Genomic DNA, 24198 nt, shown 5'->3' with positions numbered 1-24198 from the left:
GTTGTTCTCCAGTGGCTAGCTAGCCAGCTAGCTAAATTTGTCCCTTTCCTAAATTAGCCATGGATGGCGATAGGGATTTGGACTTGTGGTTTTACTTAAAACAACATACAGGACAATGATTATAACTGTGATTCTGATCCAACCATTAATTCATACATTGTTGTGCCCCTGGCCTGAGAGGTTTGACGTTCAATATGTAGCTAGATGTAGAAGGCTAATGTTAACTAGCTAACATTGCCCATGAAAGTTAGGCTAGCGAGCAAGCATTTTAGCCAGGTAGCCTAAGACAACAAAAAAATTAAGTATGTACTGTATGACAGAGTTATAGACCGTTTTGTCAGCACGAAAGAGAGGATGGCATTGGTGCTTCTCTACAAGTAGGGTGAGTCATCACGTTTTCTACTTGGACGAACGCGCACAGAAATCAGAACCATGGACAGCCACATCATATTTAGCTTACGTTGATTGGACTAAATTGTTATTGGTATATTTTAGTTGTGACTGTATTAGACTAAGCAGAGGTGATTTGATGATGTTGAAATATTGAAGTTGAAATGGAAACATTAACTTGATTGACCATGCTGTAGGTCATGTATGTTACTGTACATTTAATATGCTTTATGGACTTAATTTGGTCAGAGGCTGCTATCCGATTTTGTGGTAAAACAACGGTGTGATTGATTTTTTTTCTGCCTCTGTCCTCTTATTGTCTCTGCCTTTCGGCCTATATACCAGGGCCGCAAGGCATATGAATTAACAGGTTATGGAGCAAACAACACAATTACCACATAATGGCTTTAATTGGGGGGGGGGGGGGGGGGGCTTGGCATCCCAAGTGATTTTACCCACGCACTGCTACTGGGAATGTCCAATTTAAACCATACCATACCAGAATGTTCAATTTGACCATACCAAAATGTATTTAACAATGTACCCTGCAGCTTTACTTCCCATCTCTCAATAGGTAGGTCATGAACACAGCGAGGAAAGGAGCTGGTAAGATGGATAATAATAGAAAATAGCCTAAGATTTGAGTCTTAGCAGCTACCTTGGAACAGCCCTTTGCGCGAATGGCAGTGTTTCATGCCTCTGCAGGACTTAGCACAGTTTCCAAATATACAAAATGATAGGTGAGTGTATTGACAGCACCTACATATATTGGTCTATAGCCTACATCTTATCTGACAGGATAAATAAACGGTGCTTGTTGCCATAACACATTATTCACTAGGTCTGCAAACTCAAGCAATTATTACAATCTAAAAGTAAATACCATGTTATTGTAGTTAAGTAGGCTGTTATACGTGTATAATTTGTATTTGATAGGCTAAGTCATGGCAGTGTCTTCCGAATCTCTGCGACTCGAGCGAGAGTCAAGGCAAATGGTAGCCTAACCTGCGTGCATAGCATAAATGTTTACCAAAAGAGGGCGTGCGCTCATTGGAGTTCGAACGCACTTGTTTGTGGCCATTGTGGGTCTTATTGCATTCAATTGTCCCATATAGCTAGTTGGTAGAGCATGGCGCTTGCAAAACGTTTAGAAACTACAGCAATTTCTGCACATAGTCCCCCAATTTTATGGGCGAAAAGGTGTTGGGACAAATGTGTATTAAAGTTATAAAAAGTTAAGTATTTGGTCCCATATTCATAACACGCAATGAGTACATCAATGCTTGTGACTCTACACATTTTTGGGATGCATTTGATGTTTGTTTTGGTTGTGTTTTAGATTATTTTGTTCCCAATAAAAATAAATGTAAAATAATGTATTGTGTCATTTTGGAGTAACTTTTATTGTTGATAAGAATATAATATGTTTCTAAACACTTCTACATTAATGTGGATGCTGCCATGATTAGGGATAATCCTGAATGAATCGTGAATAATTATGAGTGAGAAAGTTACCAATGCACAAATGTCATACCCCCAAAACATGATAATCGCTCACCATTACGATAACAGGGGGAACCTGGTCCCAGAGCATTTCGTATTATATTGTACGTAAATCCGATAACTCGATTTAGTATAATGTTTGGAATGTTTGGTATGGTTACTTAAGACAGATGGTTGCTTAACGCAAAAACGAATGTAACGTGAATGTCTAGTAGCCGAAAGGTTGTGAATTCGAATCTCATCATGGACAACTTTAGCACTTGAGCTAGTTAGCAACTTTTCAACTAATTACAACTTTTTAGCTACTTTGCAAGTCCTTAGCATGTTAGCTAGCCCCCCTATGATATTTGTGCATCTGTAACTTTGTCTCTCATCAATATTCACGATTTGTAGTCACAAGCTCATGCATCATGTGCTATGAATATGGGGCAAATACTTAACTTTTTACTGTTTTAATACAAATACAAGTGATTTGTCCCAATACTTTTTATGTACAAAAAAAGTGCTGTAATTTCTAAATGGTTCACACAATATGGATGAACTTTGGAAGTATAGAGCCAAAAGAAAATAAAAAATACTTTACTGTCCCAATCATTAAGGAGGGCATTGTATCTACAAGTTCACTCCCGATCATTGTAAGTCCATATGTTTTTATTTTAATCAAATTACTAACAACAAGAAGCATCTCTGTGAATGTTATGGGAACATATTGGAGTTCACAGGTCAGCATCAGATTAAGTCAAACACTGCATCAAAGACTTCATGCAAAATATTACCTCTTGAAAGTTTCTAACTCATAATGGTGTTAGAAATGCTGATATTTTTAACCAAGACAGAAAAGTGGATTTTTATGCACGACTGCAGCATCAACGCATTTATCTCAATCATCACGCCGCCTTTGCCTTTACCACGAATACAAAATGCTCCTTTTACGCAGACCTATAATCTCACATGTTTCAGCCTAAAACATTTTATTGTCATTTCATCAAACCCCTTTGTCGATTTCCGGGAATATGTTTAGACTGTTTTGTTCAGCAATGTCAGCAGTATCTCAGAGTTTCCATGAGCTTTGTGGTCTAGAAACCCCAAATGGTAAACAGGTAGTTTGTGTAGGCGCCGCCTCAAGCTATTTTTCCTCGCTCGGTTGCAACATCGCTTGCGCCCTTTGAGGTTAGATCAAGGCGAGCAACGTTAAAGAAATGGCAGGAGTTTATGAACATACATTTATATCAATCTGTATGGTCTTAGTTTTTAGGAATATACCTAAAATGTTTGTCCCCCTACCTGAATATGAACTACCCTATTTAGGGTTCAAATTAAACATTACAATTGTTGTTTTGTTATGTAATACAACAACAAAAAATAATTATGTAACACTGAACCGTCTGTATTTGAATGTAGGCCTATCTAATGTTTCTCTTATCCACGTGTTCTACTTTCCTTTCTGGAATTAGAACAGCCTGTAATGAAAGTTTATACCAACATGTAAATTGACTTTGGCTTGGAATCCATCATTAGTAGAATCCAGCGCCATAAATAGAGATAAGGCACACATCACATGGCAGAATCACAACAGACGTTATGAATTATATTATGTTCAGATAATTAGGCAATGTTAACAATTATAACAATATCTCTATAGACATACACACCTAACGTTTTTAGTGATGTATTGTTTAATTGGCTAACGATGATTTCCGGTAAGATAAACAATTATTATAATAATGATTAAAAAAACTGACGTAGCCTAATAATAATAGTGAATTAAGCCAATTTCAAAAATAATTCTGAAAAGTTAATTCGCCTACTACTTTACAGAGAACCAGGCCAATAGCCTAATAGGCTATATTCTTACAGAGTAAATTACATTCTTTACCACGAAGAGTAATTTTGTTCAAAATTACGTATTTTATTACTTTTTGTACAAACTGAGGTTATAGATCACGGACGTGAATTGATTAAAACAAATAATCCTTGATGTCATCATGTTTATTCATTCATCTCAATATAGCCTAGCTGTAATTGTCGAAAACAGGCAGTTCTTTAGTGAGTCAATTCTTAAATGTATCTTCGTTGCATTCAGTCGGTGCAATCTTGTGAACTTTGCATTTATTCTAAGTTTTTTTGTTGTAGAGGCCTTTGCTGGAATATGACCTATCTTTCCTTGCTCACAGTTTGTTATAACGCAGGACACTTTATATGTTCATTTCCGGTGAGATGTTGTCGGTCTTGCTTTCTGCGATGTAGCAGGGCTATGCGCGAGACACCTTCATCTCGTCAAGGTGGCTGAACAGACTCAAAGAGATGATGCCCTTCAAATTCCGTGAATCTAAAATGCCATGGCCCCTGATACTTCTGTTGTGCTGGAGCTATGTTTTGAAAGGCAAGTATGACTCTATTCTGCACACTTTGTCAATGTGTCGAGAATAAATGTAGGAAAGGTACATTTATTTAGGAAAACGAATAATGGTAGTAAGGGGTTTAGCCTATGTCTCATCACCACCGTGCATAAAATCATTTATTGCAATAAATAAGCCCGTAACCACAGTATTCTAGTAAATGATAACTTCTTAATAAACTTGTGTGAGAATAAATGTTGATCATGTCAATGAATCTGTATCCTGGCTGTAAATGTTAATTTTATAATCTAGAAATTTCAAGATAATTCACATTTTAGGTTAGACAAAGGAGGCCTATAAAAGTTTCTAAATCTTTTTCTAAGTGGACAGGGAGTACGCTTTTTTTCCCCTCTGTTTGGCATCCACGCTTGGTATATTCATGTTCAGAAAAACCAAGTTATGAAATTCACCAAACATTCTAACAGGAATTAGTTGAAATATACAGTGCCTTGCGAAAGTATTCGGCCCCCTTGAACTTTGCGACCTTTTGCCACATTTCAGGCTTCAAACATGAAGATATAAAACTGTATTTTTTTGTGAAGAATCAACAACAAGTGGGACACAATCATGAAGTGGAACGACATTTATTGGATATTTCAAACTTTTTTAACAAATCAAAAACTGAAAAATTGGGCGTGCAAAATTATTCAGCCCCTTTACTTTCAGTGCAGCAAACTCTCTCCAGAAGTTCAGTGAGGATCTCTGAATGATCCAATGTTGACCTGAATGACTAATGATGATAAATACAATCCACCTGTGTGTAATCAAGTCTCCGTATAAATGCACCTGCGCTGTGATAGTCTCAGAGGTCCGTTAAAAGCGCAGAGAGCATCATGAAGAACAAGGAACACACCAGGCAGGTCCGAGATACTGTTGTGAAGAAGTTTAAAGCCGGATTTGGATACAAAAAGATTTCCCAAGCTTTAAACATCCCAAGGAGCACTGTGCAAGCGATAATATTGAAATGGAAGGAGTATCAGACCACTGCAAATCTACCAAGACCTGGCCGTCCCTCTAAACTTTCAGCTCATACAAGGAGAAGACTGATCAGAGATGCAGCCATAAGGCCCATGATCACTCTGGATGAACTGCAGAGATCTACAGCTGAGGTGGGAGACTCTGTCCATAGGACAACAAGTATATTGCACAAATCTGGCCTTTATGGAAGAGTGGCAAGAAGAAAGACATTTCTTAAAGATATCCATAAAAAGTGTTGTTTAAAGTTTGCCACAAGCCACCTGGGAGACACACCAAACATGTGGAAGAATGAAACTGGTCAGATGAAACCAAAATTGAACTTTTTGGCAACAATGCAAAACGTTATGTTTGGCGTAAAAGCAACACAGCTCATCACTCTGAACACACCCTCCCCACTGTCAAACATGGTGGTGGCAGCATCATGGTTTGGGCCTGCTTTTCTTCAGCAGGGACAGGGAAGATGGTTAAAATTGATGGGAAGATGGATGGAGCCAAAAATCTTCCATTCTGGAAGAAAACCTGATGGAGTCTGCAAAAGACCTGAGACTAGGACGGAGATTTGTCTTCCAACAAGACAATGATCCAAAACATAAAGCAAAATCTACAATGGAATGGTTCAATAATAAACATATCCAGGTGTTAGAATGGCTAAGTCAAAGTCCAGACCTGAATCCAATCGAGAATCTGTGGAAAGAACTGAAAACTGCTGTTCACAAATGCTCTCCATCCAACCTCACTGAGCTCGAGCTGTTTTGCAAGGAGGAATGGGAAAACATTTCAGTCTCTCAATGTGCAAAACTGATAGAGACATACCCCAAGCGACTTACAGCTGTAATCGCAGCAAAAGGTGGCGCTACAAAGTATTAACTTAAGGGGGCTGAATAATTTTGCACGCCCAATTTTTCAGTTTTTGATTTGTTAAAAAAGTTTGAAATATCCAATAAATGTTGTTCCACTTCATGATTGTGTCCCACTTGTTGTTGATTCTTCTCAAAAAAATACAGTTTTATATCTTTATGTTTGAAGCCTGAAATGTGGCAAAAGGTCGCAAAGTTCAAGGGGGCCGAATACTTCCGCAAGGCACTGTATGTTATATTCTTGTTATTCCTATTTCTGTTTTTTTTTTAGCTACACACACATCCATTATCATCCAGACGCCAGGGAGTTTGATGGTGAAGGCTGGTGATACAGTGACCTTGAAATGCTATTTGGTTGAGCTTATCACCTACTGCTACTCTGTGATTTGGATGAAAGTTGACCCCAGGAATGGAACACTGACTAAGATTGCAAACTTAAAGATTGATAACAACTCTGAGGAGGGAGAAGGGAAACAGGACAAACTATGTTCTGCTACAATCGCCAACGCAACAGTGAGCGACTCAGGAATGTACTATTGTTCAGCTGTTCAATCCGAAATGATCCACACGGGCAATGGTTCTAGAGTTGTTGTGACAGGTAAATTGAATGTCTGGTATTTTCATTCACAAAGTTGACTGCTAAAAAAATACACAGATGTGTTAAAAAAAAAATGTACACATACAAAAATAAATCTTGTGCTCGAAAAATCTAAATAGCCAATTGTAAATATTGCATAGAATTTCTGTAACCCTTTGAATGTATTGAATGAGGTTGCCTGTATGGGCTAAAATGAAGAATCGTGAATTCAGAGTGTAGTCTATGTTGAACAACCATTTCAACAAGTCATGTAATTGTTTACAATTCTGACAATCTTTTCCCCAGAGAGAGAGAGAACACAGAACATCACTGAATCGCCAGCCATCAAACTCCTCTCTCCATCGGACGGTGACGGGTCTGTTGTGTTGACGACTCTATACTACACAGCAGAATCCTTCATCCCTCTGCTGTGTTTGGTGTTGAAAGTGGTCCCGTCTCAGGTCCATGTGTTCTGGCTCATAGACGGGAGAGAGGACAGTGGACTAACTTCGTCCACTTGGACAGACAACAGTGATTCAGCCACAGAGTTCACTATGAACCAGATTCTAGTCCAGGCAGAGGAGTGGGACAGAGGGGTGCAGTGTACGTGTGTGGTGGAGTTTGAGGGAAATTCTATCAACAAAACCCTGATAAAGCCCAATGGTAATTGCATCACTGTATCTCAAATACTCACTTTTTATGTTCATTTCAACAGTCTCCTCTGCAAAAAGCCATCCGTCATCCTAAATCAGAAGCATTTCTAATCAAAAGTAGCCTATTAACTTTTCTTACAAAGATATGAGAAAATCTGAGGATGGGTGGGATGAGCATATTATACTAGAGGAAAGGCTCAATTATAGTTTCACATAAAGGGCAATACACATACACTGTAAAACACATGTTTTATACTACATCACAATGTGTGAGAGTGTGTCCCCACCCTAATAATTTATATTTCAATAATAGCAGTTATCACTTGTACTTAATTATATATTTTTCCAATGTGATAGAGTTTGTGATGATTTTCCTTTTCTGATTTAAACGTTGTTCTCTTATCAACTTCTCATTTACTATGTACATTGTGTATTCTTTCTTGCATGTATTTTTGACCTACACCACAGATTCCACTGGCATGTGCACAATGGTGCTGTATTGGATATCTGCAGCTGCTCTCCTCACCATTATAGTGGCTGTCACTGTCGCTGTGTGTCGGCACCGTGGTAAGTTACATCTAATCAATAATTGGACAAAACTGTATGAAACAAATACCAAATTACCTTGTGGAAGACAATGTACGGTATGTCATTGTCCTCAGCAGAGGCATTATAACCATTGAAACCGAGGAAGGTACATGCCCCATCAATTTAATCAATTTGTAAGACACAAATGTACAAGATGTAGCTTATTTTGTAAATGATCAGTGCCCCCTCAAAAACATTAGGGGTATGACGTGATGCCTATGGTCATGGCTAGGTGTGTAAGTAGGCCAGTTCAGTCGTCAAACTAAGATATAGGTAAAGGGTATGTTTTTACTACCTATAGAATAGGTGACCAAATGTGGGGGTGACAATTCTATTCCATTATGTCCTTTTCTGAGCAAATGGAATGCAAAAGGATATCTACTGTATATTTTCTCTTGCACGGGAACGTTAAGAAAGGTTATTCTTGTCTTTGTTCCTTAGGCTTTCCTGTGATGGTTATAGAGATCGTTATGTCAAGTGTCTGCGGCATATAGATGGTTCTGCTTTTGCAGTTTTGATTTGACTACAGCTGAACTGCAGCTGTAATACACCTACCCCCTCCTGACTGCCAATTATTTCAACATTGATGAAGAACTCAGTCTTAAAATCAGAGAATCTGAGCCAAAGTCACAAACGACGTAGTTACTGTATCTTACTTCACTCTACAACAATGTCAGAAATAGGAATGTTGGAAATATGCAATTCTAGTAGTTCTTCCTTAGTTGTACAGTTTACTCCCTCTGCTTTTGAGATTAGATCATAGAGTGAATTTGAACAAATGGCAAAGAACATTATCATTGATTCATAATGTATACTTCAACCTGGATTTTAAATGTGGCATTTTTGTTGCTTTTTCCTATAGGACATTCCATGGTTACTGATGAGGATACAAGGTTTGTGTCTGACCGTTAATCCAACATTTAATTTGAGAAGTCAGTGGTCGCTGGAGTGATAATGTGAACTACTCTGTTTCAATTTCAGACAAAGAGGCACAGGCACAGAGAGCAGGCAGCATCAATCTGGTAAAATGTTATCATTTTTCTAATTTAGGATTACAACAGCCAATGATTTTAGAAGGATTTTAAGATAGCTTTTATCAGCTTGGTGGTATTTAGTGGGCGAAAAAGTTTTTGCATTTTCATTATCTTTTTGAAAATGTTTACCCCTTTTTCTCCCCAATTTCGTGGTATCCAATTGTTGTAGTAGCTACTATCTTGTCTCATCGCTACAACTCCCGTACGGGCTCGGGAGAGACGAAGGTTGAAAGTCATGCATCCTCCGATACACAACCCAAACGAGCCGCACTGCTTCTTAACACAGCGCACATCCAACCCGGAAGCCAGCCGCACCAATGTGTCGGAGGAAACACCGTGCACCTGGCAACCTTGGTTAGCGCACACTGCGCCCGGCCCGCCACAGGAGTCGCTGGTGCGCGATGAGACAGGGACATCCCTACCGACCAATCCCTCCCTAACCCGGACGACGCTAGGCCAATTGTGCGTCGCCCCACGGACCTCCCGGTCGCGGCCGGTTACGACAGAGCCTGGGCGCAAACCCAGGAACTCTGCAGTACAGCGCCCTTAACCACTGCGCCACCCGGGAGGCACATTTTCACTATCTTTTTAACTATTCAGTTGAAATCGATAGAATAAATGAGCTTACTTTTTTTTTTTTTTTTTCCTGCTGTTAATCAGGAGTTGGGACATTTTTTAGGTGACTCTGTTTTACATTTGAGTGTGAGAGATGAGATTAAAATATTTCATAGAGAAGTAAATGGGGTGCCATTGGCGTACTTTGAGACACCATTAGATCTCACAGCATCTCTCGATGGAGGATGCAGGGTTGGTTGATTGAAGGATTCCAAAACATTTTGAACTACACTAGTTTATCGGGGATGTCATGGTCATTGGTGTTTGTCATGATCTGACTTGTAACGTTTGCAGGGAGACTCGGAGAAGCTAGAAAGGCAGTTAGATCATCCGTCTCGGTAAGTAGCTATTGTATTTGGTTTAGAATTTTTGGTGAAGGTGCCAAATGTTTTTTTTTACGTTGCATACTTTTATAATCCATTGCTGTGCTATCAGATTTTCTCAGGTAGAACTTTTAAATCAACATTTCGGCCCAACTTAACTCTTGGGGCCGGTTTCCAATCCTGGACATTGACTAAGCCAATAGTCCTTGACTTAAAAACATTTTCTCTGGAGATAGTTTTTTAGTCCAGAAGTATGCTTAATATGTGTCTGGGGAACTGGTTCATAGTGTATCCAAATTGGGGGACACTGTAAGGCCAGGCACCACAGGATAAAAGTACATTTTTGCATGTACAGTTGAAGTCGGAAGTTTACATACACTTAGGTTGGAGTCATTAAAACTTGTTTTTCAACCACTCCACAAATTTCTTGTTAACAAACCATCGTTTTGGCAAGTCGGATAGAACATCTACTTTGTGCATGACACAAGTAATTTTTCCAACAATTGTTAACAGACAGATTATTTCACTTATAATTCATTGTAGCACAATTCCAGTGGGTCTGAAGTTTACATTCACTAAGTTGACTGTGCCTTTAAACAGCTTGGAAAATTCCAGAAAATTATGTCATGGCTTTAGAAGCTTCTGATAGGCTTATTGACATAATTTGAGTCAATTGGAGGTGAACCTGTGGAAGTATTTCAAGGCCTACCTTCAAACTCAGTGCCTCTTTGCTTGACATCATGGGAAAATCAAAAGAAATCAGCCAAGACTTCAGAAAAAAAATTGGAGACCGCTACAAGTCTTGTTCATCCTTGGGAGCAATTTCCAAATCGCCTGAAGGTACCACTTTGATCTGTACAAACAATAGTACGCAAGTATAAACACCATGGGACCACGCAAAGTGCAAATCAATCCCAGAACAACAGCAAAGGACCTTGTGAAGATGCTGGAGGAAACGGGTACAAAAGTATCTATATCCACAGTAAAAACGAGTCCTATATCGACATAACCTGAAAGGCCTCTCAGCAAGGAAGAAGCCACTGCTCCAAAACCGCCATAAAAAAGCCAGACTACGGTTTGCAACTGCACATGGGGACAAAGTTTGTATTTTTTTGAGAAATGTCCTCTGGTCTGATGAAACAAAAATAGAACTGTTTGGCCATAATGACCATTGTTATGTTCGGAGGATAAAGGGGGAGGCTTGCAAGCTGAAAAACACCATCCCAACCTTGAAGCACGGGGGAGGCAGCATTATGTTGTGTGGGTGATTTACTGCAGGAGGCACCACTTCACAAAATAGATGGCATCACGAGGATGGAAAATTATGTGGATATATTGAAGCAACATCTCAAGATATCAGTCAGGAATTTAAAGCTTGGTCGCAAGTGGGTCTTCCAAATGGACAATGACCCCAAGCATACTTCCAAAGTTGTGGCAAAATGGCTTAAGGACAACAAAGTCAAGGTATTGGAGTGGCCTTCACAAAGCCCTGACCTCAAGCCTATAGAAAATGTGTGAGCAGAACTGAAAAAGTGTGTGCGAGCAAGGAGGCCTACAAACCTGACTGCGTTACACCAGCTCTGTCAGGAGGAATGGGCCAAAATTCACCCAATTTATTGTGGGAAGCTTGTGGAAGGCTACCCAAAACGTTTGACCCAATTTAAACAATATAAAGGAAATGCTACCAAATACTAATTGAGTGTATGTAAACTTCTGACCCACTGGGAATGTGCTGAAAGAAATAAAAGCTGAAATAAATCCTTCTCTCTACTGTTATTCTGACATTTCACATTCTTAAAATAAAGTGGTGATCCTAGCTGACCTAAGACAGGGAATTTTTACTAGGATTAAATGTCAGGAATTGTGAAAAATTGAGTTTAAATGTATTTGGTATGTAAACTTCCAACTTCAACTGTACTTATCAATTTAGAGATTGTTTAGTATTTTGGTCCATTAATAGTAGTATTTTCAAAAAGTAAAAATGTCAAAAAGTTGATAAATGTATATTTTCATTAATTTATCATACTACTGCATGTTTAAATGGACATATACATCCATAATTGCAAAGCTCACTACATTGAATCACACATTATTTAAAAGCCCATTTCACAGAGAATATTGCAAACTGGACAAGAGGGTGATTGGGTCTAAATTGGTAGTCTACATTTCAGTGACCTTGTCATTCATTATATGCCATTTCCCAAAAGTCAGACTCTTCCTACCCGCCAACTAATTTTTCTCATCCTCAGAAGCATCTGCACCAAATTGTGTGTGTTATCCTTAGAAATATTCTCTGGATTCTTAGTATGTTGTCAAATGTTAATTCTAGAGGATTTTTTCTTCTGAAAAATTTACCAAAAATATGATTAAGGGGGGATACCCTATTAGGGTGTGGTTCCTGGCCGTAGTATTATGATCCGAACATTCTGCTCTGAAAATTTCTCATGTCTCATACTGGCGTATTAATTGGTAAGTATAGTGTAATTACAGTACTTATTGGCGATATACCTTGTGGTTTGTGTAAAATACAGATTGGCATTTTTATATGGATTACATTTGTTAACAAACTCCAATGAATTGAGGCTAAACCTACTCTCACCTATAGAAGGATTGTTTTAGATTATTACTCAGTTATCTTCATTGTGAATGTATTGATTGAGATTGACTGACTATCCTTTCTATGGTGTGAATAGTCACAAATGAGACCCTGGTTTACATTTGCAGTATTGCTGCCCCAATTCAGTCCACATGAAGTGTTAAAGCATTTCTGTATTTAAAGCAACAGCAACAGCTATACCTATTTCTGATTCCTTGAGAAACAAATGTTCCTATAATGAACTCCCTGGTGTTGATTGTTCCACAGGAGGTCCAGTATGCGACTTTGGACCACATCCAGTTTGGGAGACGCCCAAATACAATTATCCAATAATATTTTGAAGAAGAAATTGCATAAGAGTTTTCAGATTATTATGTATGTATTTGTGTATTAAGCAAGAGCCAGTGTCCCATATTGCTAAGTGCCCAGAGCCTATAGTGCGACACAGAGCTCTTTTTTTATATTGTAATTCAACTGTGGGAAATCCTCCTAATAGTCATTAAACTGTCCCAGTCCTAAAATGTTTTCAGAGGTCAGGTTAGAGCCCTTCCGTGGGAAAACGTGTACAAGCCTACATAGGAAAATTACTGAAATAGTCTTGAATTTTGTATTGATGATATATTTATTGTGGTGTAGGCTAATTGGCTGCTTATAGGCCCATGTGTTTTCCTGTGTATTTTTATTTATTTTGTACCTTTATTTTAACGAGGCAAGTCAGTTAATAAGAACAAAGTCTTATTTTCAATGACGGCCTAGGAACAGTGGGTTGTTCAGGGGCAGAATGACAGAATTTGACCTTGTCCTGGTTTTGTCCTACACAGAGGACCACATTGGAAATAAGTGTTCTTAGCCATCCTGTCTCACCCTCAGGGATTAATTGTAAATTAATATCTTGTTTATTTCTTTGTTTTCATTTTATTACCTCTTTCATTACCTCTTATCTAATTTACAATTTTCCTGGAACTGTTGGTGCCAACACTGCCTATGTATTTGAACACGTTTAAAAACATTGCTTGAATGCTAAAAAAAATACATTCAAATTCTCAATCTGAAACGCACTTTGACGAACTCTGTACGGCCTGTTTCTCTGACCAAAATGAGAAGGTTCACTGTTTTTGACACTTGTGAGTTGTTTGATCCGGCACAGACTGCAGATTGTGTAACATATGAAAAAGTGTGACAGGTGCAGGACTGTAGCCTTCAGAACAGAAGCTGACCACATACCACAGTAGTTTAAGCTTTAGCTGCCTAACGCTCTCCTGCACACACACACACGCTCAATCTATCTATCGCTCTCTCTACGAGGTGTGGTATTCTCAGTGTGATATGCTTATGGACAGACACAGCTTTGGTCAAATCTGTTCCTTGCTATTAACAAACCACTAGCAAATTCTATTTGCAGGCTTTTTTTTCACCCAATAGCACATTATGAGAGATAAACCTTTGTACTTTCGTGATATGCTATCAGCTATCACTTAACCTCAGCAGCTTTCACGATATCAATGAAACTCAGAAAATAGGACGGAATGTACTGTTATTATTGTATCAGTTCATTTTTCCACAACAACATTATTTTAAAGGGTTGGAAAATAGTTATATTCCTGCTTAGTCCTGAATGGAAAATAAAGCACCCTGGCTAATTAATGAAAATGATGCATTTGGATTAAGTCATGGTAAAATCAAGTAAGTAATGGCAAGACTGAACAAAAGTATTCCCATTTAGGTAATGAAATGTTAATACTCTCAATACAAAGTACAGTAGTCATTTCTGTTAAATAAAAGTTACACTGATTTTAGTCAACTGTAAAAAATAAAAAACACAATTAATCACTTTTACACTATGATACAGCATGGGGCAATGTAGACCCATCACAGAAATAAAAACTTAGTTTAAAAAAATGATGGCTAGTTTGTTTAATTGTTGATGCAGACAACTTGGTTAATGGAGTTTTCTACCTGATGTTTTAGAATAGTTTAAAAAAGCTCCAGCCTATCTCAAATCAAATTTAATTTGTCACATGTGCCGAATACCTGACAGTGAAATGCTTACTTTTTAAAAAGTTATAAATAGCTCAAAAAAGTATACACAATAGCACAATTGGTTATGGGATTATAAAATGGCAGCCATCTCCTTCAGGGCTATTCTTCATTCAATCAGTGTCACTACAATGGACGCACAAGTGACAGAAAGGGTAGGTTGTAGATTTTGAGTAAACACTGATATCTACTGGATGTTTTGGGATGGTGACATAAGATGAGGGAAAAAAAACATTTCATCACTACAGTACTTTCAGGATATCACTTTATGGAAGAATTAGGCTATTCTAACACATTTTATTTTTTATGCATATTGCTTATCTGACAATTTTCATAATTTTCATAATGAAATCAAAAGCAAAGTGAAAAGGATTTTTTTTTAATAAGAAGTCACGTAAAAATTATATAGCCTTTCGACACCCAGTGAAAATGTACTACATACTTAGCGTCTTCCTAGTTGGTATGAAGCACTCTGATTCACTCAAAGCCCTCAAATTCTGAATGTTGGTTTCCTGCAGTTTTCACAATAAACACAGAATCCCAAAGCCCTCCTTTTCTTTAGTTTGGGGGGTTTCTGTTGCTTTTCTTACGCTTGCCTGAAGAAAAAACAAACAAACACAGTTAGCACTTTTAGTTAGTTCAAAGTTTTAAAAAAGAAAGAAAAATGTCAAACAAAAAAAACACGTGTGTGTATTCACATCGAACTTTGTTTCACGCACACACACGTAACTATACTGAACCAATATATAAATGCAACATGTACAGGAGCTGAAATAAAAGACAGCAGAAATGTTCCATATGCACAAAAAAAACATATTTCTCTCAAATGTTGTGCACAAATTTGTTTACATCCCTGTTAGTGAGCATTTATCCTTTGCCAGGATATTCCATCCATCTGACAGGTGTGGCATATTCTCCTTGTGCTGGGAACAATAAAAGGCCAATCTAAAATGTGCAGTTTTGTCACACAACACAATGCCACTGGTGTCTCATGTTTTGAAGGAGTGTGCCATTGGCATGCTGACTCCAGGAATGTCCACCAGATCTGTTGCCAGATAATGTAATGTTCATTTCTCTACCATAAGCTGCCTCCAATGTCGTTTTAGAGAATTGTGTAGTATGTCCAACCGGCCTCACAACCACAGACCATGAACATTTAACCACGCCAGCCCAGGACCTCCACATCCAGCTTCTTCACCTGCAAGATCATCTTAGACCAACCACCCAGACAGCTGATAAAACTGAGGAGTATTTCTGTCTAACAAAGCCCTTTTGTGGGGGGGGGGGAAAACTCATTCTGATTGGCTCGAACTAGCTCCCAAGTGTCTGGGCCTATGCCCCCCCAGGCCAACCTGTGGTTGCGCCCCTGCCCAGTCATGTGAAATCCATAGATTAGGGCCTCATGAATTTATTTTAATTGACTGATGTCCTTATATGAACTGTAACTCAGTAAAATCGTTAAAATGGTTGTATGTTGCGTTTATATTTTTGTTCAGTATATAATGAACTATCATACAAAAATACCTCTTACCTGAATTGTTGCTCTTGCAGGATAGCTGTACCCGTGCAGTCAGTGTAAGGAGAAGAAGAAGAGCGGACACAATTCCCAGAACCCTGTAGAGACTCACTATGGTGTAACACATTGTGGAGAAATCTGACAGGACACAATAACATCTCATCAAAAGGAATGGTACAGCTCAATACAGAAAGTTTCAATATCTTCAAATTCACTGCATTTATTGTCAAATTAATGTTACTACATGAACATACGGTCAATATTATTACAGTAGGTCTAACTAATGATAGTAAGAGGAAGAGCAGTTACCATTGTGTTGCACGGTTTTGTTGATGTACTGCCCTTCGAACTCTACCACACACGTGCATTCTGCTCCTCTGTCCCACTCCTCTGCTTTGACCAGAATCTGGTTCCTAGTGAACTCTGTGGCTGAATCACTGTTGTCTGTCCAGGTGGACTCAGTAAGTCCACTGTCCTCTCTCCCGTCTATGAGCCAGAACACATGGACTTGAGACGGTATCACTCCTGACACCAAACACAGGAGAGAGACAGAGGAATGGTAGCTGTTCAGCGGTTTCAGGATTTCAATGGTTGGAGGAGCTTTGGTTCCATCTACATGAAATAAAGGGAAGAAATTGGGGAAGGAAATAAAAATGATGTTAGATCATTTGGAAACTGATTTGATCTTCATTACAAATACTGCATCAGTGACATAGCTCATGCCTGTGACTCTTACGGAACACAAGTTAAAGCTTGAGATACAACACATCAAGATCATGCGAAAATCAGGTTACAATTAAAAGGTCTATGAAGGTTTTGATAGTTAAAATGCTTGTAGGACCAACATAAAATGCTATAATACTAACCTTTAACAATCACTGTGGTGCCGTTGCCTAAGTAGATCTGCTGGCCATATATGACAGCACAGTAGTAAATCCCAGAGTCGGTGACAGTTACGTTGTAGATGGACACTGGGCACATATGCTTGAAGATTTCATACTCAGATCTGGTGTTGATAATGGTGTTCTTGAGGACTCGCAGCGCGCCGGGTTGTTTGGGCAGTCTTATCCAGGCGACGGTATAACAGTAAGAAGTCAACCCTTCCAGAATGCAGTTCATGGTGATGTTGCCGCCAACTACCTCCTCAACAACAGGTGGATACTGGATCACTGTTGAGTCCTCCGACATGATGGACCCTACAACTGAATATGGAAACATGATACTGAACCAAATGCCTTGCATAGATTCATATGGGGTTAGAGTGATACACTACATGACCAAAAGTATGTGGACACCTGCTTGTTGAACATCTCATTCCAAAATCATAGGCATTAATATGGAGTGGTCCCCCCTTTGATGCTATAACAGCCTCCACTAACGTCCGACTTCAACTCTAGACAAGTGTGTGCCTATCCAAATCATGTACAATCAATTGAATTTAATACAGGTGAACGCCAATCAAGTTGCAGGAACATCTCAATGATGATTACTGGAAACAGGATGTACTGGAGCTCCATTTCGAGTCTCATAGCAAAGGGTCTGAATACTTATGCACCATCGAGAGCATCCTTACTGGTTGCATCGAGCAACTGCTTGGCATCTGATCGTAAGGCGCTACAGTGGGTAGTGCTCATGGCCCAGTGCGTACAGCCCAGCATACGGCCCAGTACATCACTGGGGCCAAGCTTCCTGCAATCCAGGACCTACACATACCCAAGAAGAGTCGTGGCTATAATTGCTGCCAAAGGTGCTTCAAAAAATTCCTGAGTAAACGGTCTGAATACTGAGGAGTGGCTTCTCTGTAGCACTCCACCAATCAGGTCAGATGGAGTGCTGACCTGCTCCAGAGCGCTCAGGACCTCGGACTGTGGCAAAGGATCACCTTCCAACAGGACAATGACCTTAAGCACACAGCCAAGACAACGCAGGAGTGGCTTTGGGATAAGTCTTTGAATGTCCTTGTTTTGATTTAAACCCAATCTAACATCTCTGGAGAGACCTGAAAAAAGCTGTGCAGTGACGCTCCCCATCCAACCTGACAGAGCTTGAGAGGATCTGCAGAGAAGAATGGAAGAAACACCACAAATACAGGTGTGCCAAGTTTGTAGCGTCATACTCAAGAAGCCTCGTGGCTGTAATCGCTGCCAAATGGGCTTCAACAAATAACTGAATAAAGGGTTTGAATACTTACGTAAATCCATCTTGAATTGTGTCGAATAAATTAAATACAATTAGTGAATACAAGTAGATGTAGCTTACCTTTCAAAATATGCATGTAGCACAGAATCAGAAGCGGAGTATACATGTCGAAGCTCCTTCAGCTAAGTAATAAAGACATTTGACAGGATGGAAGAATAGTCCACCAACCCCCCCCCCCCCCCCCCCCCCCCCCCCCGCCACCCCCCACCCACACACACACACGCACACACACGCACACAAACGCATACCAATGGGCAATACCTAATGAAAGTATTTCAGATAATTGCTGCAGATCGAAAATATTTCAGCAAAAGATAAGCCTTTGTTAATTGACAGGTGATAATGGGGTACTGAATTAGAAATAAATTAGAAATGAAGAGAACGCTGAATGACAATGAGGGTGTGCTTTTCATTTCAAAACAATTTCTGAAAGATATTACAGAGACATTTATGTAGTTTTGTAGAAAGCTGTCTCTCGATGCAGCCCGTGACAGATTCAGGAGGATGTTATATTCTAAGGCATATCAGTACATTTTTCAGTCCAAGTAATTATAAGCAAAAATGGTTTGTTTACATCAGTATATCTTTACAAAGTACGTCTTTACAGTTTATACACTCTTCTTTAGCTAATTCAAAGTGGCTTTATTCATTTGGCATGTCAACAACAATTGAATCAAAAGTGGACACAGACTGAAATGCTCTCCAACCTAAATGTGCAACATGGTGGCCTTTTGTTTGACCTGATTAAGGTTGTGAGGCCATACCACTGAGTAAAAAGGGACTGCAGACAACTGATGCTACCATTCTGGTTAGCAACCTCAGACAAACACACCTTTTAAAATGAAGAGGTAGTTAGTGGTCTCCATTGTTTCAACGCTAGTCAGTGCCGGTTGCATAAGTTTAAAAAAATATATATTTAATTGAAATGGAACTGACACAAATGATGATGATGATCATGACCTCTGTATTTTTTTTTTCAAAATGATTTAGTTGGAGGTGACAAATAGCACAAAATGTCATGCATTTTTTTTTCATGAGTGCATGAATTCTTCAGAAGTCGACCTATGACATTTGCCTTGAAAGCCCACCTCAGTCAGTGTCGCCTCTTCAAACCACAAGCCACTGCTGTACCTCCTGACTTGATTGTGTGTTTCTTTCTGTCCACTGTTCTGGCACAATTATGAACAGAACGCAAACCACATTCAGGTCTACTCTGCCACTAAGTCTCATTCTCAGCTACAGATCTCACGTCATTTTCAGCAATTCGGAAAGTACTCAGACCCCTTGACTTTTTACACATTTTGTGACGTGACAGCCTTAATCTAAAATTGATTAAATCGTTTTTCCCCTCATCAATATACACACAATACCCCATAATGACAAAGCCAAATCAGGTGTTGACAATGATATATTTTGTCTTCCAGTCCCTGACGCTGAATAACATATCCACAGCATGATGCTGCCACCACCATGCTTCACCGTAGTGATGGTGCCAGGTTTCCTCCAGACGTGATCTTGGTTTCATCAGATCAGAGAATCATGGTCTGAGAGTCCTTTATGTGCCTTTTGGCAAACTCCAAGCGGGATGTCATGTGCCTTTTATTGAGGAGTGGCTTCCTTCTGTCAGAGTGACCATTGGGTTCTTGGTCACCTCCCTAACCAAGGCCCTTCTCCCCCGATTGCTCAGTTTGGCCGGGCGGCCACCTCTAGGAAGAGTCTTCCATTTAAGAATGATGGAGGCAACTGTGTTCTTCGAGGCCTTCAATGCTATAGACATTTTTTGGTACCCTTCCCCAGATCTATGCCTTGACACAATCATGTCTTGGAGCTCTAAGGACAATTCCTTCAACCTCATGGCTTGGTTTTTGCTCTGACATGCACAGTTAACTGTGGGACCTTATATAGACAGGTGTGTACCTTTGAAAATCATGTCCAGTCAATTGAATTTACCACAGGTGGACTTCAATCAAGTTGTAGAAACATTTTAAGGATAATCAATGGAAACAGGATGCACCTGAGCTCAATTTCGAGTCTCATAGCAAAGGGTCTGAATACTTATGTAACTACTGTATTATTTTTTATTTAATAATACATTTGTAAACATTTCTAAAAAACTGTTTTCGTTTTGTCATTATGGGGTATTGTGTGTAGATTGATGACGATTTTTATTGATGTAATCAATTTTAGAATAAGGCTGTAACGTAACAAAATGTGGAAATTGTGAAAAGGTCTGAATACTTTCTGAATGCACCGTATACCAATCTTTCTACTTTTCCATATGAACATGTTATTACTCTATTTAAATTAGCCTGTATGTTTTAACTCCTCATTTGGAATATGGGTTGAATGAAATGACTGTTCATTGGCATATGGTCTATGAGATGTAGGGCAGGAAGGAAGAGGAGGCTTCTATGTTATCGACTGACAAATCTGTAGCAACCCAAAAAATGGACATGGAATATGTCTGGCAGTTCATTCTCTGAACGAAATCATGCTCTTCTCCATTAATTTACCTGGCAATGACATTTAAAGCGATAGGTTCACTCAAATAATAAAATTCATTCATTCATTCCTTAATTCATTAATTTCATTACCCTCAAAGTAGTCTATAGATAAGGAGAGACTGCAATCCATGCTTTGGAGTTGCTTACGGTACCATTTTTTTAAACCAAAAAACAAATCAATTTTGATTTGTCACATGCGCCGAATACAACAGGTGTAGTAGACCTTACCGTGAAATGCTTACTTACAAGCCCTTAACCAACAATGCAGTTCAAGTAATAGAGTTGCTCAGCAGTCTTATGGCTTGGGGGTGGAAGCTGTTTAGAAGCCTCTTGGACCTAGACTTGGCGCTCCGGTACCGCTTGCCGTACGGTAGCAGAGAAAACAGTCTATGACTTGGGTGACTGGAGTCTTTGACTATTTTTTGAGCCTCCCTCTGACACCGCCTAGTATATAGGTTCTGGATGTCAGGGAGCTTGGCCCCAGTGATGTACTGGGCCGTTCGCACTACCCTCTGCAGCTCCTTACGGTCAGATGCCAAGGAGTCGCCTTACCAGGTGATGATGCAACCGGTCAGGATGCTCTCACTGGTGCAGCTGTATTTGAGGATTTGGGGACCCATGCCAAATATTTTCAGTCTCCTGAGGGGGAAAGGTGTTGTCGTGCCCACTTCACAACTGTCTTGGTGTGTTTGGACCATGATACTTTGTTGGTGATGTGGACACCAAGGAACTTGAAACTCTCGACCCGCTCAACTTCAGTCCCATCGATGTTAATGGGGGCCTGTTCGGCCCTCTGTCTTGCCCACATTGAGAGAGAGGTTGTTAATCTGTTACCACACTGCCAGGTCTCTGACCTCCTATTTCAGAAATGAAAGCAAAACGACAGAGACCAGCAATAATCTCGCCCTATCTCACATAGGACACGTTTACACATTTAGTCTGTTGGACTAAATAAGATGATTCGGATAAGCGACGCTGCTGCACACTGCTTACCTCATTTGAAGGACAGGTATTGCACAGCATTTGCAATTATTTTAGCATAAAATATGCACGTATCTGTGTTATTATTTCCTTTTTTTATTTAGCACATAAAAATAAAATAAAACGTTTTAACTCTGCGTTGGTGGGAGAGGGCTCGTAAGGAAGCATTTCACAGTAAAGTCCACACCTGTTGTATTCGGTGCATGTGACAAATAAAATGTGATTTGATTTGATGATCTGATATGCACTTATTAAGAGAAAGAGTTGGGTATCATGTCTCTCCTTTACAAGTTAGGAGTCAAAACAGATGGTGAGGATTTCTGGAAAAGTTTCTTACTTTAGCAAATAAGCCAGTAACAGCATAGCATGAGAATATAGGAATGAAGCAATACTATTGCATTGCATCTTTTTAAACATGGGCATTTTCTTGAAATGGATTCATTCGAAGTCTGTGACGACACAGTTGCCTGCATGAAGCCTAGCAAAGTGTGGTTCACAGAGGGGAATTCAATAACATTTCGATCACTCGCGCAAATGTTTCGAATAAGAAAAAAAGTGGATATCTGACCCAGGACTTTGTAATGAGAGAGCATTTAAAGTGGATAATAATTCAGTATGAATATGTTCTATGAGAAAAATATATAACTGCAATTTGAAATTCTAATGAGCTTTTCCCCAATTTACACTTTCATTTTTCAATATTTAGCAACAGTTAAGCAAGCGACGACAACAACAACAAAAATAAACAACTTTTCCCAATGGTCTTAACACACGTCAATGCGACCAAAATGACTTTGTACAAATGACAAACTGTAAAACCTTTTTATGATGAATTATGCCTTCGTCCCCTGGTCTTTGAGGTATCATTCCTCTGAACACCTAAGTCACAAAATAAAGACAGTGCATGTCAAAACAGGTGAATTACTCGACAGTTTAACTGAACCATTACAACGTGCAGTACATTTGTACATTTGTATTATTACATGCTACTCTATTCATGTATTTGGGTCATTCAGGACCTAAGTCAGTGTTTATACATACCTCTAGTCTTGCCCCTGCATGCTGCCACAGTGGTAGCCAGGATCAACAGCAGAAGCCAGGCAGTTATTCCCAGGAGTCTGTATATCCACACTGTGACGTAACACAGCACGCCAAGATCTGAGGATATGACATACCATACACAAAGAGAAGTACGTAAATGTACTAAGTAAGTAAGTAAGTAAGGTAACTGTAATCTGCATAAATATTCTGTACCTTGTCATGGACATTGTTGAGAGAATTCTCTAGCAGTAAAACAGTCGTTTTGTTCACTGCAAGGGTGCAATTGTGAGGGGAATGTTGACCATGTCCTGAAAAAGCATATTTTTTTACGTACCTATTCTTTGCACAGTTTTGTTGATAGAATTTCCCTCAAACTCCACCACACACGTACACTGAACCCCTCTGTCCCACTCCTCTGCCTGGACCAGAATCTGGTTCCTAGTGAACTCTGTGGCTGAATCACTGTTGTCTGTCCAGGTGGACTCAGTAAGTCCACTGTCCTCTCTCCCGTCTATGAGCCAGAACACGTGGACCTGAGACGGGACCACGCCAGACACCAAACACAGCAGAGCGACGGAGGAGCCGTCGCTGTCTGATGGGACGATTTTGATGTTTGGGGATTCAGTGCTGCTCTCTGTAATGAGAAGAATAACTTTCAATTAACATTTGGGGAAATTCCTTCCGCCTTGTTATTTGCAGTGCAGCTTATATGGTGTTGATATTAGCAAATGCATAGTTGTGTTTCACCTGTGACGATTAGATTGGATCCGTTGCCAGTGTGGACCGCCTTGGAGTGAACAGCCAAACAGTAGTACATGCCAGAGTCGCTCACTAACGCGTTGGTGATGGTTGCCGAACATACTCTGTCCCGTTTCCCCACCTCAGAGGTCGTATTCATCTTTACGTTAGTTCTTGTGCTCATTGTTCCAGTCCTGGCGTCTACTTTCATCCAAGTCACTGAGTGGCAAAAGGCGAGAATCTGATCAACGTGGCACTTCAAAGTCACCGTGCCACCGGCTATCATCTTCACCACACCAGGTGTCTGGGTCACAATTATTTGGTTTGTCCAAGTAGCTGTAAGCAGAAACATGAATGATGAAACTCAGAATTATGCAAACTGTCTGATTGGTAGTTGTGATGGAAAAGCAAATAATTTAAAAACATTTTTTTACCAATGTTTGGGTTAAGAATTTGCCATAAAGGAACCATTGTTGAAGTGGTAATAGCACAAGAGTTGGAAATGAATTTACCTGAGAGAGTACTCCATAACAGAAAAAGGCAGGCACGCATCTTGACACATCAGAAGAATGACTGTCTCAAAGCTTTTTTAACCATATATGTATATATATATATATATATATACACCCTTCAAATCGAAATACCGGAAACCTTTTTTTCTTTTTTACA

The 24198-nt window shown here is 39.5% G+C and overlaps 2 protein-coding genes and 1 gene segment (V, D, J or C); 1 reads left to right on the top strand and 2 right to left on the bottom strand.

Annotated features, from left to right (window-relative positions):
* Nucleotides 1-4101: 4101 nt before the first annotated feature.
* Nucleotides 4102-14412, top strand: LOC139372646 (uncharacterized). Its single transcript, XM_071112422.1, has 8 exons — nt 4102-4276; nt 6399-6725; nt 7011-7367; nt 7826-7924; nt 8808-8838; nt 8927-8967; nt 9889-9932; nt 12781-14412. Exons 1-8 carry the CDS (start codon nt 4198-4200, stop codon nt 12844-12846), a joined length of 1044 nt encoding a protein of 347 aa, XP_070968523.1. The 5' UTR covers nt 4102-4197; the 3' UTR covers nt 12847-14412.
* A 696-nt stretch (nt 14413-15108) lies between these two features.
* On the bottom strand, nt 15109-18375 carry LOC139372323 (Ig mu chain C region-like). The segment is given in 5 exon segments: nt 15109-15146; nt 16082-16204; nt 16376-16678; nt 16933-17268; nt 18326-18375. Coding segments are annotated over 5 exon segments (846 nt in total).
* A 913-nt stretch (nt 18376-19288) lies between these two features.
* Nucleotides 19289-23859, bottom strand: LOC139372645 (immunoglobulin lambda-1 light chain-like). The gene is made up of 4 exons (XM_071112421.1): nt 23539-23859; nt 23126-23425; nt 22792-22908; nt 19289-22629 (listed from the first exon to the last, which is right to left on the bottom strand). Exons 1-4 carry the CDS (start codon nt 23813-23815, stop codon nt 22574-22576), a joined length of 750 nt encoding a protein of 249 aa, XP_070968522.1. The 5' UTR covers nt 23816-23859; the 3' UTR covers nt 19289-22573.
* Nucleotides 23860-24198: the final 339 nt, after the last annotated feature.

The sequence above is a fragment of the Oncorhynchus clarkii genome, chromosome 18 (assembly GCF_045791955.1).
Source record: "Oncorhynchus clarkii lewisi isolate Uvic-CL-2024 chromosome 18, UVic_Ocla_1.0, whole genome shotgun sequence".
In the NCBI taxonomy this organism is placed as follows: domain Eukaryota; kingdom Metazoa; phylum Chordata; class Actinopteri; order Salmoniformes; family Salmonidae; genus Oncorhynchus; species Oncorhynchus clarkii.
The sequence above is the reverse complement of the archived record's forward strand: the minus strand, read 5'-3'. Positions and strand labels throughout refer to the sequence as shown.

Excerpts from the sequence above, each read along its gene's own strand:
- LOC139372646 (XM_071112422.1), top strand. The coding sequence starts at position 4,198 with ATGATGCCCTTCAAATTCCGTGAATCTAAAATGCCATGGCCCCTGATA. Across the intron at positions 6,726-7,010 it reads TTCTAGAGTTGTTGTGACAG|AGAGAGAGAGAACACAGAAC; the intron begins GTAAATTGAATG and ends TCTTTTCCCCAG. Across the intron at positions 7,368-7,825 it reads AACCCTGATAAAGCCCAATG|ATTCCACTGGCATGTGCACA; the intron begins GTAATTGCATCA and ends CCTACACCACAG.
- LOC139372645 (XM_071112421.1), bottom strand. The coding sequence starts at position 23,815 with ATGATAGCCGGTGGCACGGTGACTTTGAAGTGCCACGTTGATCAGATT. Across the intron at positions 23,426-23,538 it reads ATCCAATCTAATCGTCACAG|AGAGCAGCACTGAATCCCCA; the intron begins GTGAAACACAAC and ends TTCTCATTACAG. Across the intron at positions 22,630-22,791 it reads ATGCAGGGGCAAGACTAGAG|GTGTTCAGAGGAATGATACC; the intron begins GTATGTATAAAC and ends TTTGTGACTTAG.